Here is a 14,308-nt window from a genome sequence, read left to right as displayed (position 1 = left end):
TAGAGTATGTACATGTCTCTGGCAGTGTCAAAGAGCTGAACTCCAGATAAAAAAAATATTACAACAACAATAAAGTTTTGACGAACAAAAAAATTCAACACACAAAAACCAAGTTATTGTCAACTCAGCAAACTGAACATTAGAAGTAAAGCCATATTTTTGCTGGGGGCTATTTAACTGCACTGCACTTTTATCTTCATTTTGTTTTCGCTGTCCTTGTTTTAGTAATTACACATTAATTTACTTGAAGTCATGAAGCCAAACAAAGACGGTATGAAACTATAATACATTATTCACACAAATTGTGAAACCTTTTTGGTTTACAGGACATCAATAATGTGCAGTGGACAAAATGTTAAATCTACTTTTCGATGAAAAACACTGGTTCCTTTACTGCTCAATCTTAAACAAAATATTCAGCTTTCTCTTCCAGGCTTGGCAAACAAAATCTTCAACAAAAACGACCCTTCACAAAACCACAACTCAACATTTCCATAATAATCCAGCAAAAGGAAATAAATGCAAATTAAGGACATTTTATGAGTACATTGTACATTCAGTACATTATATGTTGTGTAACTAACTTCACTTTTGCATAAGAAACAGATTCCATCTGGTGTTTCATTACTAAATGGGAGCTGGGGGCTACAAAATGATAATGACAAATGTCATAATACAATTGAATTTCATTTTCTATAAATATTAAATAAACATTTCTATTTTCTATTTTCTTTTTTAATTGTCACATAACACGAGATTTCTGAAGTGTATATCTTGTTCTGACCATAAATAATCTTTTTAAAACACAAGTTATTGTCTGGTTTCTTCAGCTCTCAGTCACAAAGACAAATCAGCCTTTAAACTTAGAAGAAATAATGATTTGGCATTTACTGTGATGCTAACAACAGACATGAACATTTTTATCATAATATTTCAAATCAGCAGGAGTGGAAAGTCCTACAAGCTGTAGATATGGTGTGCCTAAATATTGTTGTCCATATAATGTATGTGAACTTCCAAAAAAAGATCAAATTGCTCTGTGATGCTCAGTGTATGTATGATGTTGTATGTTCACAGAAATCCCAAACACCGGGAACAGAATCAGACGCACGACACATACACTGATCAGACATAACATGATGAGCATTGACAGGCAAAGTGGTATTCGTTTTGGTAATCTCATTACAATGGACAAGAGTAGGGATCTGAGTACTTTGACTAAGGACAAATTGTGATGGTCAAATCACTGGGTCAGAGCATCTCCAGATCTTGATGTTTATTCCCAGTGTAAAGTCATTAATACCTAGCAAAAGTATCTAAAGAACAACAACTGGATCTCAACCAGTCAGTCATCTATAGGAGTATAATATTATTACCTCCTGTCTAATATTGCGTAGGTTCCCCTTTTTCCACTAAACTAGCTCTGACCCGAGGCCTAGACTCCACCAGACCTCTGAAAGTATGTTGTGGTATCTGGACCAAGACATGAGCGGCAGATCCATGAAGTCCAGCAAGTAGAGAAGTGGACCTACATGGATCAGATGTATTTGTCCAACATCTCCCACAGATGATCAACTGTCCTGAGACTGGGATGTCCTTCCTTAGTCCATTTGTGGTCAGTACTGACCACTGTAGACCAGGAACACCCATCAAGACCTGCAGTTGTGGAGATGCTCTGACTCAGTCATCACCATTACAATATGGACCTGGTCAAAGTCACTCAGGTCCTTACGTTGCTCATTTTGCTTCCAACAAATGAGCTTCAAGAACTACAGTCGCAGAAAAAATTATTAGACCACCCCTTGTTTTCTTCAATTTCTTGTTCATTTTAATGCCTGGTACAACTAAAGATACATTTGTTTGGACAAATATAATGATAATAACAAAAATAGCTCATAATAGTTTAATTTCAGAGATGATATTTAGCTATTTTCCATGTTTTCTTGATAATAAACAAAATCACTTCAGTTCTTACATCCATATCTATGGCATTGTACTGACAAAAACAGTGCTTTTAGGCATTCCATGTTTTCTTTTCTATCTGTTTTAATCACATGATACACACAGGAGTTAGTACTGGATTGCATAACCATTGTTTTAATGACTTTTGGTGGTCTAATAATTTTTTCCACAACTGTAAATTGCTTCACTTGCTGCCTAATATAGCCAACCTGGTGAAATGTACCATTGGAATGAAATAATAAATATTATTACCACTTCTCTTGACAGTGGTCACAATGTTATAGCTGACTGGTGAATATCACAATAACACAATGTTTCAAATTCGGAAGCCAAGTTACATGTCACAGAGTCCAGTGAAGTCCCACTTTTTGGTACAAAACATGGATTTATTCAAACATGTACAGCATTTGAGAGCAGCTGTTTAAGAGAATAAAGGTTACAAATGTTTCTTCTAAACGGAAAGAAAGCGGTTTATGAATAAACAAAGGAGAAAAGCAGATGATTCGATTCGTTGCATCTGGAAGTGTCTGTGCCAACTGTGACCTCTCAATTTGTAAAAATTGATATATTCAGAATATACTCTGAGGAAAAGGGATGCATTTTGTCGAAGTGAGGAGAAATTCATAATGGTTAGAACACTAAAAACATCAAGGGTGATAGTTTTGTTTGTTTTTTTTTTGAATGGGAAGTCATAGACTGATCTGTGTCATTCATTCATTTCCCTAATATAAAAAAAATCCAATGTGAAATCTGAAAATCTGGCATTACTGTGGACTCTAATCCCTTCAGAGTGGGATCAACAAAACCCTGAGTCACGTTGCACTCTTCTACATAAAATACTGTAAATACACCAATCAAACAGTGGACAAGAATGTGCAGTCCCTGGGCAGATGAGGAGCTCACATCATTATAATCATGTACTGTACATGCTAAATGCAGTCAGTGTAATCTGCAGTGCATCTCTGAGCTGTTATGAGCTTATAGCTTTAAAGCAGCAATTTTGGTCACAGTCCGAAGATGCTGGCTGGCGTCAACCTTAAGCATCCTTAATTCAAGTCACTGTATACTCAGATGCCAGCCACACAAAATAAAATGCAACTTGGAGTGCAACCTACGATAAATTTTTTATTTACTATATAGTGTGATAGTGAACTATTCCTCCTACGTCTGTACTTAGCATAGAGTCAGACACACTGATCTTGTTTTGGAATATTAATGGTACATACTGTTCCCTTAGTGCACGCTGTGACAGATAAGAACATAATCAGATGCATGTGCCAATCATCCTATTTGTGTGGTCAAATTGCTATTGAAGCCATATGATAATTTACAGGACTGCTGGGAGCGCATGAAACTGCTCTGGAAAGCACCCAGGGGACAATGAGGGGCTCTCTAATGCAAGACGAATAAATTATAGTCAGCCCACTGCAATTATGATGAAAGAAAATAGATTGGAAGAGAGTAAACACTAAACCCCAGAATACTGACAAGACTGCATCCCTTTAAATAGGTAGAAAAGTGCTTTTAACAACGTAGACATGAAGGGAACGAACCGTTGAGGGAGAGCTGAATTGTCGAGGAGTGAAAGAACATCGGCAGTGTGAGGATGGAGAACAGTCCGCAGCAAAACAGTGTGAAGGAGGTGTGGAGTGGGATGAGAAAGATGATAGCTGGCTAAAGACAGCCGGGCCAAATGGCTAAGTGAACCAGTGATGCAGTTAGAGAGAGATTTTTTTTTTTAGTCACTTTGACACAGTGGACACAAGACACCTCATCACCCACTACCACCACCACCTAATCCCACTCACACAGCCTATCTTTGTGCTGCTGACAGTGGAGCTGATTACCCTACAACCCCTGTTGATCTTTCATCATTTTTAAAGGTCAGCTCCATAGCCCTGGCTCCAGCCTCCAGCATCCCTGATGTCATCGTCCCAAAACCCATAAATCACCAACAAGTCATCTAACACAAGTTCTCCAGAACCACTTGAACCACAACTTATACTTCAAAGTGGTGTCTCCAACCTAGAAAAACCCCTGCATTATCCCATTAAGAACTGATCCTCAGATGCCCTCACATGTCAATACCGCTTACCTGACCCATATTAAAGACCTTTAAGAAAATGCTACAGCAACATCCCAGACCCTTTGAGAAAAACTCCATGAACCCGAGTGAATACCAGGCCATACACTAAAACACCCTTTACAAAAATATCTCACAGTGATTTAGGCACTCTGTGTGCCTGCAGACATCAATATACTGCACAATACAGAAATATAGGCCGGATGGTGATAGTGCAGGTAACACCTATTCCCCCTACTAGGTGCCTTGGATTATCATAGTTGTGAAATTTATCTTCCATCCTTAAAAAGGAACACTATGTCCTACATAAAGGTGCTTGTGGGAAATGTTAGTACATCTTTATAAGAGCCTTATTAGCATTATTGTGTGTTACAAAGATTGTGCAGATCTTAAATAATAGCACAGTGAACATGATTAGATTAGATTAGATTAGAAGACATTTACACTCACTCGTAAAAAAGTCGTTAACGGTTGATGATGACTTAGAATATTAACTCGTTATTAAAGCTGTCTAATAGTTTATAGTAGCCTTACCATTATAACCATTTACTGTATAATGTATGAGGATGGGTAAAGTGGAAAGACAAAATTTCCCTACAGCAGGAATAAAGTGAAATAACTTCAACCTTAACCTTATTTCTTGTGAAGAAATGTACATGTATTAATCCTTTTTTTAGGTTCATATCTTTTAAAACCAGCGCCTTCCTAGACTGTCACGATGGCCTTTAACAGCCTGTACTCTGATTTCTACGTGGAAGTCAGGTCAAACTTTTCAAGAAAATCAAAAAAACGATGAAAAAACATTCATGCTCACTCATAAGCTCTTCGGTGTCTCTCTTTTTTCTTTTCTGCAGCAGCAATAATGTGCAAAATTAGCCACTGTTAGTTTAGAAATGGACTCTGTTATGGCTAAAAAAAATGTAATTGCAATATTATTCTGTGCAATTAAATAACTACAAAAGACTGCAAGTTAAAGGTCCAGGTTTGGGAGGATTTAGGGTGCGCTAATTGCAGAAATGAAAAAAAAAAAGGTTTGCTGGTGGTATTTTGGATGCAGTGGTACTGAGTAGAGAGGCATTGTGTAAAACATGCCAAATTAAAAGTTTGTGGATGTTCACACTTTAATATAGAGTAAAACAGTTAACTTATTACAATTTAATTACAGTTAGCTGTGCATTTTGCAGCAGCAATGCTGTATTAAGGTTAATAAATTATTTTATTAAATGTACTGTACTTAAATAAAACTTCTCTATTTTATCAGACAAAGTGTTTACAGCGATAAATCAACTGAACTGGGTGTAACTGTGTATTTTGTGGACAATCTACAATCTATGATTAACACTTGCATTGATTTATTAGTACATAATTGTTAATCAGCATTTTACTTACAAGGGCCTTATTACCATATTCACTAGTGCTTATTACAATGACCTTAATATTACTGATTATGCATTTTTAATTCATACGTATTCTCCGATAATAATGATGAGAACATAATTTTAGAAACATGCATATTACACTTGGTCACTTCTCATTATGGTACAGTTTTCCTTTATACTTCTATAAGTAAAACCAGCATACAGATCTACAGTTCCCCCCCCCCCAGTAATATTACTATATATAATCTTACCATTCTCTGAAATATTTCAGGAATATGGTGTAATGCATTCATTTTCTCTTTGTTCTATTACTATCTGTGCAGCTGTTTTGCATATGTGCTATTTAATGTACTACATAGCCTACATTTTTCATAAGTAACTGTGCATTTCAAAGGTTGCGTTTGTTTTAAAAATTAAAATACTGCAGTAACTGTTATTTAATCTTCACTCATGCTCTAATTTGTAGCCTGTTTTCTACTGCACTGACTCAATTTGCTCCACACGAATGACTAAAGTTCTGTTTTATTTCCTGTCTGAAAATGTACATCATAATTTATGGATTTACTCCTCATATTATGCTGTTCTCTTTCATGAATGTGGAGTGAAGTCTAGGAGCTACAGTACTATGAGGCTCACTTCATCCTTGTTCTGAATTTCATCAAGACTGTTTAAATGAAAGCACCAGCTGACAGAAGAAACTGGCAGGCATTACTGTGAATCCACTCCTTAGGGAATCTCTTCTTTTGCTCCAACCACAAATGAACTGACATCTAAGGAAAGAAAAAGAGCCTTGTGCACCAGCAAAGATCGTGACTGGAGAGGGAGTTGTTTTTCATGACAACTGGAGGCCTCCCAGGACATTTTACTGGTGCTGCTCACCGTGTGTATCCAGGCTTAGTTGGAGCAGCACAGTTTATTTATGTACAACAGAGTTCTCATATACAATGCTTACTCTGTACTGGATGAAGCATTGAAGAATATCGTGTCACTTTCATCAATGTGTTATTCAGTCCGTATTAATCATTGTGTTTATTATTCATCTGGGCCATAGCTATAACATTCATGCTTTTTTGTTTGTATTACATGTTTTCTTTACAGCAGAACAAAAGCTTTAGTACAGACGTTTCTTTATGTGACCCTGGCAATAAACTCATTTTCATGTACCTTCTAGCACTGTATACCATAATCTCCTGTATGGTATGAATTTTTCATATACTGCCATTCTATAGCCTGACTGTAGGCAGCAAATTGTCTTTTTTTTTTTTTAAACAAGATAAAAGTGCTATGAAGGACTGTGGCAGAGTGTGAAGAGAGGGTAACCCCAATTAATTACATACACTCATCTAAATAACAGATATGAGTCTTTAACAAAACAATTTATTACCCACATCTTCACTACAGATTCAGCAAAGATCCACTAATGACAGGACATGATCCCACTACAGACTGACAATACTTGCAGAAGAATTTATAAAACTATCATGAAATATTTTGGTGGCAAATTGTGTTTCTACTACGTTAAAATTCACACAGTGAGTACATCATGCAACTGTTTCATGCATACTGAAATGATTCATATTTTAAGGCTATAACAAAAGATTACTACACACAATACATTGCTGAATCATCTGTATTATTATATTTTCTAACTACACTGATAATTTGTTTGATCAATTAAAAGTCTTGAAAAAGTAAAATAAAATAAAAACTGTTGAAAGATCAGTGTCAGTCAATGTTTCTCAAAGGTCAAGCTGACACCCTCAAATGTCTTTTTTTGTTCAATACGTCAGTATTGGCTGATACTCATGTCACTGACCCTGTCGGACTATAGCTCAGCCACAGTATCTGAGAGCAGCTGCATTCCATTCAGTTCTTTTTCAGTGATGCTGAGCGCAATTCAATACGCCACCAAGTAATTAAAGTGTGTTGCCTCTGTTCTCCAGTGATCTGTGCTGTGTGCCTAACGGTGTTCATCTCTGACTGTAACTAAGTAAGTGTGGGCGATAAATGATAATTAATTTAAGTCCAGTTCATTAATGTAAACTGTGAGCTTATCCTGCTTGTGGTTAGTGGTTACAGAAAAAGGACAACATAATTATCCGCACCCACCAAATTATTATTTTAACTATCTGTACTCTGAATTTTAGGATGGTGGGACCCAGGGTCCCTATGTACAACCCAAAGACTTCCTGTTTCAATGTCACAAAAGAGTAAAGAAAACAAAAAAAAAAATGCAAATTTAAGAATCTCAAACATTTGTTGCAGGGAGAAAGTCTCAACCAAATAATCAATAATCAATAATCAGAATAGACAACTGATTTAGTAGCAGACATGTCAAATAATCACCTAAACAGATGCTCCACCCTACATTAAACAAAGCTTTCATTCTAATGATATTAATGTGATTTTATAGTCAATGTACTCCTGACAGTAGAATGACAACAGCCAATCATGCCAAACAAATATATAAGTATAGTGGTGTACTGTGAGAGCACCATACTCTTTAAAAATCCCATGAAAGAATTTCTTGGTCATACTGCCCAGAGCCAATATTCTCCTTCATTTCTAACCTGAGAATATGCACTGAGGAAACATAGAAAAGCACAGTGGACATACCTGCCACAGAGTTTGGACGAGGCATGACGAGGGAGGAAGTGCTGTGTACATGTTGTGGTAGGGGTCTCTTGGGTGCGGGTGGAGTCCTGGGCTCCATGATGTCAGTTCTAGGTAAGGCCTCATCTGGTTGGGCAGTCAGAGTGTCCCTGGTTGGCCCAGGATGACGGTCCTCGCTTGCATGGCCCATTACAACTGCACCACCCCCTGGGCCTTCATCCTTAGTCAGATCAGCACTGGAGGCGCTGCGCTCCTCATTTTCAGAAGAACTCGTGATAGTTGCTGTAACATACATTTAAAGTAGTGATCAGGTAATCGAAAGACGAAAAAACCCACACATTTTAACAGTAGGATACATATGCATGCATGCAGTTGCTTCTTTTTTACATTCTCTATTCAATTCTTTGGGTACTAGTAATTTCTACTCAATCAACAATAAAATACAATAAAAGTATTTAGCTCACATCAATCAGGTTTTATTATTTTATTATATTTGATATGCCCTTTGCCCTTTTGTATTTAACTATAAATACAAACTCTATTTAGAGAAAAAAGTGTCCTATTTTAGGAGAATCAGACCCATAAGCAACAAAGACAGTGTCCCAGTTTTGACAGCAGGGAGCTGAAGCCTTGAGGCTGAAGTGGCACAGGCTACACAGAGAATCTAGCTGTGGGGTAGGGGTAGACATTTCCCTTTAAACTCTACTCCTCTACCTTCATCTTTTGGATCATGTGTCACTTTGTAGACATCAGTCACAAATGGGGGTTTCTGATGAGGTAAGTGTTACATAAAGAGTTAAATAGGCCGCAGCGGGGGTTTTTTTTAGCTCACTTTTTCACTTAATATGACACATGGCTCTGCTTTTGTACTAACATGCTTTACATAGTGTAAAATTAAATCTGAATACAGCACATCTCATGTTGTGAGAATAAAACATGATGTGAAATACAGCCTGGATTTTCAAAGGATTATCCATACCCCAGCCCCCTCTCACCTATGATTCCACTGTCTTTGCTCTCCAGAGTGGAGGTGGGACTTTGAGAAGTGGGTCCAGGGTTGTTCCCAGAGATAGGAACAAGAGACGAAGGCGCAGGGTTAGGAACAGGGCTAGTGAGGGTCCCACTGGGGCTCGGGGTGGAGCTGCAGTGAGGTGAAGGCAAGGGTAAAGGCAGGGGCAAAGACTGCCCTCCAGCACTGGTGCTTAGAGTGGACGAAGGGCTCTCTGAACAGGGAGAGGCAGTACTGCAGGTCAGAGTGGAGCTTGGACTCCCCCCCTGTGCAGAGGTGTCACACTGGAATAAAAGGAAATAAAAGATGACAAGATGGATAAAGTGACCTTACATTAAGATAAATGGTTAGGAGGAAGAGAAGTAAAATTAGACATACATTTAAGCGTTACTTTTTAAAATCTAAATAGAGAAATAAACTAGAAGTGTCAGTTGCCACATTTTTACACACTAATCCCTTCTGTGTGACAGCATTTTCCTTCATACACACTGTGACTGACTGTATGTGCACACGGGAAATGAAAGGATAATGTCAGTTATTTCCATCCAGCTGTCATTTTCCTAGTTTTTCATAAATAATGACAGCTGGTTGTGTGCCAAACGTCATCACTCACTGTAGACATTTACAGTTTACTGCACAAGTTAATGTAAACACATACTGCTGTTCATCATGGCTGTAATTTAAGCACACTAAATCCAGTGAAGACAGCAGACTACTGGGAGAAAGGAGCTGGATATGGCATATCTTATACCACAATGTAAGCAAGTCTTAATAAAGGGGAAATATGATAATGTGGGGTGGCAGTTTCATAGCAGAAGTATTTTACTGGCCTCACCAGTGAAATTTTTATTTATTAATGTGTGTGACCTTTCCAGTGAATGGCAGTAGTAAAAACGTGTAGAAAGTATTGAAATCGTTTGTTAATAAATGGACATGTCCTCCTGAGACAAGGGCTATTTTTTCACATTTTAGCCTTCTACTTTAGGCACGTGCAATTTCAGGTCTTTTTTTTATTAATGATGCAACAATTCTGCAACATAGAGACTGTTGGGAGACAAGGCAGCAGAGTTGAAACAGCTCGCTGTTATTCCCTTTATACCACAGCCTCATCTATCTTAGCCAGGACAACCCACATTCCTCATATGAGGCTCGCTATCTCTGTGAAACTGAGTGTATCTGGAGCTCAGGTGGTGGAATGAGGCTGAGAAAATGGGCCAAGGCTGAGCAATGCAAAGGCATAGAGATGGAGAGACATAAGCAGATGCAATAACTCTCATAGAAGGAGGTTAAACTAATAGGGCACACACTACAATCTCAGAAATAAAAACACAGAAAAATAATTAAATCCTACATCAGAAATATATTGATCAATTTTAACAAAGAGGATTTAACTGTTGAGATTACAAGAGAGTACATGTTTGCACAAAATCAAATTAGAATAATAGTAAAATGGAAATGCAATAAAGACAAACAATTGATAAAGCATCAGTCATCTATTCAAATCACATGACAGCTAAAGGAAGGATAAATCAATATGCTGCCCTACCTTCTTTTCCCTCCTGTCCTCCATAGGAGAGCTAGCAGTGCCGGGCGTTGCTTCTCCCAATAAGAAGCATAGTCTGGTCATCAGTTCCTGGGTAGAAAGGGAGGAGCCCAGCTGGGGCTCCACGTGGAGGTCTGGAACACATACACATTCAGGACAAATGAATTATCAGCAAATAGAAAACACGGCAGGTGAGATGAAGCTGCCGTACAACTGATGCTCTCGTTTCCAGCTCTGCTCTTTGGTAAGGTTCCCACCCAGCAGCATCACTAGTGGACTGTTTGAAATGTATGCATCCACAGGTCAGCGCTGCCCCAGCTGCCCTGATTACAAATGCACAGACAGTGGCTTTCCAGTCCCTTTGGTTGAGGCAGCAGCAAGAGGTTGTGTGAGGTTGCGAGTTCGTCTGTGCACACGCCTGCCAGGTGCTCTCGGTTAAGAGACGGGTTGTGAATATCAATGAGCTCCGTGTCGACTCACTGGAACAGTGAGAAGGAGTGCCTCGGCTTTTCCCTTTGCTGTAGCTTCAGTAGAGATTGGCTGACACAGGCCATGTGCTGCATTCATTTATCATGGTTTAAGGCTCCCTGATGCTTTGACCTCCAACCCCCAGCCCCTCTAAGATGCATGCTCACCTCTGCAGAGTAAGGATTTACCAGCTCTCACGTCTCATGTCTGTGTTTCAAGCAGCTGATCCATATATTTTTCAGTTCTCACACTGTTATGAGCATGAGTAACATGCATATCGAGTAGATGTATAAACAGGATGACAGGACGTCATGGATTACAGGGACAGCTCACTCCTCCTCACAAACATCTTTGCATTTAGACATCACATTCATTTTGTGCTCCCTCCAATCATTTTTTTTCTCTACCCTTTCTGCTGGCTCACTTTTGCCTTTTAAAAACACACATCTCACTCCTTCTTTCAGACTGATTGTATGCCAAACATCACCTAGCCTTGAAAGGATCAAGGTCAATTTTGAGGCGAGGATGGTTAGTTTTATTTTGTAAGGCTTTTTCTCTGCAATAACTCTGCTTTGTCTATATTCTTTTCACTTTGCGGTGTGAAAAGCTGTGGTGGAAGGAAAGTGGATGTGTATTTCAGTGACGGGGAGGAGGGAAAACTTTGCATTTAGTCAGCAGAGCAGAGCACCAAGATCCAATCTGGAGTAACATGAGGACACACGCTGAATGTCCAGTACTATTCATCAAACCACCAAGCAGTTGCCATTGGAAACGGGAAGCTCAGAGGTGCCTGGCAACCAGGATAGAAGATGCCTCATAAAATCTGTTTTGCCTTAGGGTAGCCCTCTGGTCAGAAACACAAAGAAAGCTGGCAGAGATGTGGGTATTTACACCATTAGAGCTTTAATCTAACCTTAGCAACACAGGTGCAGAGAACGTGCAGAGAAGTGAGGGTAAAGTCTAGGACCAAACTGCGGGAAAAGAAAAATTACTTCTATTAATACACCGAAGATATCGCAGACATTACTGCAACTTCATGCACAGCCTTTAAAATGTTATTAACACACACTCACTTACTCTCTGATGTTACACCCTTCAACCTCTCAGCTGTACCTGATTCTGTCTCATTCAGCATCCCTGATAAACCTGGAATAAAGACACTAAACACACACACTCACACATTCCTATTCTCACCTCTGTGGTCTGTCTTGCCACGGCACGAGGCAAAGACAAGAGGTTCTCTCGCATTGGAAGAGCTATCCACATACTCCTGCCTCCTTACCCGTCCTTCGGCCACAGCAAAGAGGGAGAAGGGAGAGGGAGGGAGAGCAGGCAGGGTGGGAGGGAGGGATTGAGGGTGGAGATAGGGAGGGATATGAAAGAAAGTGAGAGAGATAGAGGGAGAGAGGGAGAGATTAAGCCTACCCAGATGAGATCTGTGGTGCAGAATTTGAATTGTGTCCCAGGAGTATGAATCAGTATGTACAGAGTGCGAGCCCTGCATGCAAACAGAACAATATTCACTGTACCGTGGGCGTTTATCTATAATATATTAACACTGCTAATGTTTGTGTGCTCGGTGTGTGTGTGCAGGATGGCAGGGACAACGGTGCAATCATACTGATGTGTGGGTGTGTCTCATTTTATGCCATGATATTAACGTGTGAGGTTTTCAGGGAAGCTCAGATTCTTTCAGACTGGAGATCATGCTTGTGAAATGTTCTGTGTTTTTAAATTGGAGCTTGTTCAGTCTTTGAATCATGCATGAGGAAACGTTCTGTGCTGTCTAATACAGAAGCTCTATTTGCATGACCACCAAAGACTTGATGACCACGACAGAATATATTTTTACTTGCTGTAATTTTCCTTGTCGTGTTCATTTAGTGTTCTGAAGAAAAAAAAAAAACGAGGTAGTGCTGCAAGCAATGAAATGTAATCGTCCCTTTTTCTGAATGGTTGTACTTGCTGCGGGACACTGCCACCCAGTGTTTCTTTTAGGTAAGGCACCTCAGGTAAATGGGATAAAGGGAGTTGATTAATTGATATGATTAAACATGTCTCTGAATGGAAGTGTTGAATAGTTTTAGTTTATTTTTTTTTACAATAATAGTAGTCATTCTTAAATATACTTAGAATTTGAAAACCCAGTCCAAATCAAAAGACTAAATGATAGATCTTGTGATGCTGTTACATGTTGCCATGAAAACTGAAGCAAAAATCATGTTTAGAGGAGCTCCTCTGTTTCTGTGAAGAGTGATTGGGTAGAGCAGCGGAGTCACATCCAACAGAATCTTGACAGAAATAAATAATTACATCATTAACATTCATCTCTGTTAATTATTTTAAAAGTATCATGGAGAATGAAGTGAAGGAGGAGTGTCACTGTTTTTCTTGAGAGGTCATTATGGTGGAATAACTGTCATTCTATTTTACTGTTCATTGTCATTGTTATTGTATGTGTTTTATATAGTTTTGACTTGTATGGCTGCTACCTTTGCCAGGTCTCCCTTGCAAAAGAATTTTGTAATCTCAATGGGACTTCCTGGTCAGTTTAACCCTTTCATGCACACTGGTCACTACAGTGGACAGCTATTCTATAGCTGTTCTTTTGTATATTCATGGATTTTGTTGTTCTTTTCGTTGTTGTTGTTGTTGTTTTTACACATATCTTTATTAAAGTTTTAAGACACTACATATCTTTTCTGACATGAATTGGTAACATTATGTAGATCTCTCCTGAGCATAAACCCCCAGAATCACAAGCCCTCCCCATAGTTTTCACACAATTTATCTCTAAATTCATGTTTCTGTGCATCAAAAATTAAACATGTGGTGTCCAGCTCAGTGGACATTTTTGAAACGTCATGAAAAATAGGTTCATAAGAATTTTTTTTTTCATTATTATTATTTTTTTATGTATTTTTGAATTTTAAAAAAAAAAAATATTATTATTAATATTATTATTATTATTATTTCATTTATTTTTCAGAAGAAATTTTTCAATCGCATTGTTTTTTTCATGCCTAAAGAGGAATAAAAACTCTCAGGAAAAAATTTTGATTAAGGTTCTCATCATTTGTGCATGAAAGGGTTAAGGTAACAAACTAACTAAATAAATAAATAAATATTCTACTTACAATTTCGCTGAAAATGCCTGTGATGGGCCATCTTACAGAGACTGTAAATAGCATCTAGAGAAACTGTTATAAAGAGTTCATTTTAGTGTTATTTTATAGTAACACTTCTAATTT

General features: G+C 38.3%; 1 protein-coding gene and 1 long non-coding RNA gene across 3 annotated transcripts in view; one reads left to right on the top strand and one right to left on the bottom strand.

The window, feature by feature from the left end:
* The window catches only part of LOC115412643 (protein TANC1-like), a 54,326-nt gene that overhangs the window by 36,460 nt on the left and 3,558 nt on the right, over nucleotides 1-14,308 (bottom strand). The window contains exons 4-7 of one of the 2 annotated variants that reach the window (XM_030125259.1): nucleotides 12,252-12,344; nucleotides 10,593-10,723; nucleotides 9,033-9,330; nucleotides 8,041-8,319 (exon numbers count right to left, since the gene is read on the bottom strand). In XM_030125259.1, the coding sequence (XP_029981119.1) occupies nucleotides 8,041-8,319; nucleotides 9,033-9,330; nucleotides 10,593-10,723; nucleotides 12,252-12,344 (801 nt within the window). Of the gene's footprint in view, nucleotides 1-8,040; nucleotides 8,320-9,032; nucleotides 9,331-10,592; nucleotides 10,724-12,251; nucleotides 12,345-14,308 lie in introns of those variants that run through there. The other variant, XM_030125266.1, reaches the window with a different exon arrangement.
* Nucleotides 1,433-13,343, top strand: LOC115412685 (uncharacterized). Its single transcript, XR_003934368.1, has 3 exons — nucleotides 1,433-1,774; nucleotides 7,347-7,349; nucleotides 13,333-13,343. It is a non-coding gene; the product is annotated as an uncharacterized LOC115412685 (long non-coding RNA).

The sequence above is a fragment of the Sphaeramia orbicularis genome, chromosome 3 (genome assembly GCF_902148855.1).
Source record: "Sphaeramia orbicularis chromosome 3, fSphaOr1.1, whole genome shotgun sequence".
Taxonomy (NCBI): Eukaryota; Metazoa; Chordata; class Actinopteri; order Kurtiformes; family Apogonidae; genus Sphaeramia; species Sphaeramia orbicularis.
This window is presented reverse-complemented; position numbering and strand designations above follow the sequence as displayed.